Genomic DNA, 4,078 nt, shown 5'->3' with positions numbered 1-4,078 from the left:
TTGATTCGACGAGGGATAGGCTGGTGAAGCCATTGGCATGTTATACACTGAATCGAAGAGAGAGAAATCAATTTCTTTCATATTTGAGATCAGTGAGGTTTCCTATGGATACGCCTCAAACTTGAAACGGTGCATCAAGTCGAAAGATGGGAAGATCGTCGGGATGAAAAGTCATGATTGTCATGTACTTCTACAGCATGTGTCCAGTTGGTTTCGCGGATTGTTCCGGATAATGTGTGTGATGCGTTACTTGATCTGGAACTTATTTTCGGGACTTATGTGCGAAGACATTGAGACGAAGTCAGATCACATATTGGAGAAGAAGATTATCATTACTCTCTGTAAGCTCGAGATGATATTCCCTCCCGCCTTCTTTGATATCATGGTGCATCTTTCTGTTCATCTTCCACATGAGGCTAGATTGGGTGGGCCATACATACAAGATGGATGTACCCAATTGAAAGGTAATTGCATGATATTGTAATATTTATTATTCATTATTGTATTCTTATTATATGTGATATCAATTGATAATTTATTGAATAGGGAGATGCGTGAATACAAGAGTGCCGTCACTAACAAAGCACGGCCTGAAGGTTCAATAGCAGAGGCACATGTTATGAATGAATGTCTGACATTCTGCTCTATGTACCTTCGACGAGTGGAGACCAAATTTACAAGGCCACAACGGAATATCGATGTTGATGAGATTCTGACCGATGGATTGTCCGTGTTCTCCAATGTTGCCCGACCATATGGTAAAAAAGATTTTCGAATGTTGACACCACAAGAAACGGATGACATGCATTGGTATGTGCTAAACAATTGCGAGGAGGTAGAAGCGTACATGATGTGAGTATATACATTTAATTTTTATTTGTTGATATATCAATGAATGTACGTGGACTCTAAATTAAAATATACATGGTATTACTGTATCACTTCAGAGAACACGAAAGTGAGCTCAGAAGAAGTAATCCTACATTAGCAGCGGCACGACATAGGAATCAATTCGCATCATGGTTTGACGAACGGGTAAGTTATGTTCATGTTCATCCATAATTAAAAGTTTGTTTATATAGTATTTATTTTGTCAAATTTAACCTGCTTATTGTTCTTTTAATTGTAGATAGCTCAGCTACGTATAGACAATCCTAACTGTATCAGTAATGACTTAGCTGCACTTGCACGAAAACCTGACAGACGTGTATCAGTATATTCAGCATGCATAGTCAATGGTGTGCGATTCTTAACGAAAAATCCGATCGCGATCGAACCACACAGAATTGTGGAATAAGCGTGGAGGGCGAGCACAAGGGTGAAATAATAGATTTTTTTGGTGTTCTGCATGAGTTATAGAGTTAGATATAGTGGTCTTCGACGGATTGTGTTATTCAAGTGTCGATGGTATGACTTAGGACGACACAGGCCAATTGTTATAGATCCTCAACTCGTCAGTGTCCACACTGGTCATGTATGGTATGAAAGTGATCCTTATATTTTTGCAAAGCAAGCAAGACTAGTGTGGTATATTGATGATAACAAAATGAAAGAGCCTTGGCGAGTTGCAATAAGGGCTCAGCATAGGCATTTGTTTGATCCTGCACTTTTCACATGCCCGAACGATGAACATCTTGAGAATGAAGTCTGTGCAATTATTGAAAACGAAGCATATCAAATGCAAGCACCAGATAACATATTAGTGCCAGATGATACGATTGACATAGGACAATTACAAAGAGACGACTATGAACCTGAGGATGTTTCTATTGTTGGATCGTCGATAAGGGCACGGGCACGAGCACGATCCAATAATGACTTCATTAACGACGATGATGATAGCACTTCAGGGTCGAAGTCTTCTATGACTCCCGTCGAAGATGACTATATGGACACGAGTTCAGAATCTGAGAACAATAATTAATATGAATAAGTAATTAATTTATTTTTTTTTGTTATATCATGTAATACTTGAGTTTTTTTGATTACGTACTGATTTAAATTATTTTAATCATTGCAGCATCATGACTGGTCCTGGACGTAGACATTCACGGGGTAGGCAGCAGGCTCCGCTTGATGATACACATCCTCACTTTAGCATTTTGCATGATGAGTCAGAGGATTTAGATGAGACTCAGTTGCCCGAGTCCACAGAGCAGACTAGTGCTCAGCCAGAGCTTGCCCAGCCGGAGGTCATGGTACCCAGCATCATCCCCTTACAGGTACATCTCTATCAATTTATAAACCATATATATTTTTTTGTTATATGCATTTAGTGATACATGATATATGTTCATTTCACCAATTTTTACATGTAGGAACACAGCATCGACGTGCAGTGCGTGGTCCTAGTAGGGTCTTGTTTTGGAAAAATATGTGCATACACACAATGAAAAACGAAGGTACAGATATTTCGAGATCATCCGTTGGCACAGAGGCTAGTATCATCGCAAATGAGATCAGTTTGTATATGTGGAATCATTTTTCGTGGGCTGCTGAAAGTTTCAAGCATGTAGCTCCTCGATACCGTGATGCTCTAGTCTCTCACATCAAGGTAAGAATTAAATTTGGATGTCTTGCATATCATTACATGATCCATATTATTTTTGGTTATATAAATAAATTTTTTATTATATGAATAATTTCATGTATTTGCTTTTTGGTATGATTACTGTGTAGGATAATATTGACTTCGAGGATTGCACTGACGAAGAAGTGACGGCATGTATTCTCAAAATGGCTGCAAATAGATACAGAGATCGGCGATGTAGGCTTCATAAATACTGCAATGAGCTGCAGGCGAAGGGATTGATCCTGTGACCCAGCCATACAGAAATTGGGCTGGGTCTAGTGACGATTGGCGGTGGTTATGTGAGCATTTTGGAAGTGAGGCATTTCAGGTATGTCTAGTTTTCAAGTTTTTTTAATTTTGTTATGTCCTTTATTGGTTATAATTGTATGTATTTTGTAGCGACGATCGGAGGCGAATAAGGTGAATAGGAGTAAGATTGATTCTATTCACACGCAAGGAAGTGCCTCTTTTGCACAGGAAATGAAGAGGATGGTACGTAACTACATTTGCAATCATACTTTGTAACTTCTTATTAAATATTTATATTATTTTGATATCTTTTTTTTTTTTTTTTTTGTTTGAACAGGGACTATCCGGAGTCGACGCCTATGCTAAATTCTATCAAAACAAGAGTGGCGAGTTCGTGACCGAGGAGGCGAGGCAGCGTCATGTAAGTATCATTACTCTACATTTTGAATACTTTTAAAGAGTTTGAAAAAAATTTATGATTTTATTTGGTTTATTGTGAAGGAAAAAATGTTAGAATTGAGAGAGCAGACGACGAGGGAGGTGGGATCTGACGGTGATACTGGATCGCAGCAGGTTTGTTTGATGACAGATGATACGATTTTGGATACCGTCCTCGGGCGGCAGCTAGGATCTGGTCATAGCATGCGGTCCAAAAAATCACGCAGTTCGTCATCCGGCCGGTCTGATGATGCATCGGTGCCAGAGGCAGTTAGGACATCCATGAGCATGATGCAAGATCAGATTAGTTACTGGATGAATCGTAGTCAGACGCTCGAGAGGATCGTAGCTGCGATGGCGGGACGGCTCGGTATTGATGCTTCTGAGTTAACACCTCTACAGTCACATGATGCCGCCTCTGCACCACCATCGCGACACATATCGGGTAGGGATCGACGCCTGGAGAAGGGAACGAGGCCAACGAGTCAGATCATACCTAGTTTGTAGTTATTTTAAATTTAAAATGGTGTATGGACTTATATTTTTGTATATGACAAAGATGGTTATGAAACTTTTTGATACTTGAAATTGGTCTTTTGACTTAGAATATTTTTATTGTATTAATATACTGTTTATTTAAAATATGTTTGATCAGGAATTTGTATTTGAGCAGATTTTTTTTGAAAAAAAATAAAAATTTTATTTTTTATCCAAAATTTATTTTAGCGACGAAATATTAATTTCGTCGCAAAAAAATTGTGAACCCAAAAAAGTAAAATTTTATTATTCATTGCGACAAAATTTTTTATTTCGTTGCTA

At 38.5% G+C, this 4,078-nt stretch overlaps 1 protein-coding gene across 1 annotated transcript; it reads left to right on the top strand.

Annotated features, from left to right (window-relative positions):
- The first annotated feature begins 2,736 nt into the window (after positions 1-2,736).
- On the top strand, positions 2,737-3,813 carry LOC140858706 (uncharacterized). Its single transcript, XM_073260018.1, has 5 exons — positions 2,737-2,767; positions 2,800-2,900; positions 2,972-3,064; positions 3,159-3,242; positions 3,323-3,813. The coding sequence occupies exons 1-5, from the start codon at positions 2,737-2,739 to the stop codon at positions 3,764-3,766; spliced, it is 753 nt and encodes a 250-aa protein (XP_073116119.1). The 3' UTR covers positions 3,767-3,813.
- Positions 3,814-4,078: the final 265 nt, after the last annotated feature.

Source organism: Elaeis guineensis, chromosome 6, assembly GCF_000442705.2.
Source record: "Elaeis guineensis isolate ETL-2024a chromosome 6, EG11, whole genome shotgun sequence".
In the NCBI taxonomy this organism is placed as follows: Eukaryota; Viridiplantae; Streptophyta; class Magnoliopsida; order Arecales; family Arecaceae; genus Elaeis; species Elaeis guineensis.
Note: the sequence above shows the minus strand (reverse complement) of the source record. Positions and strands in the feature narration are given on the sequence as shown.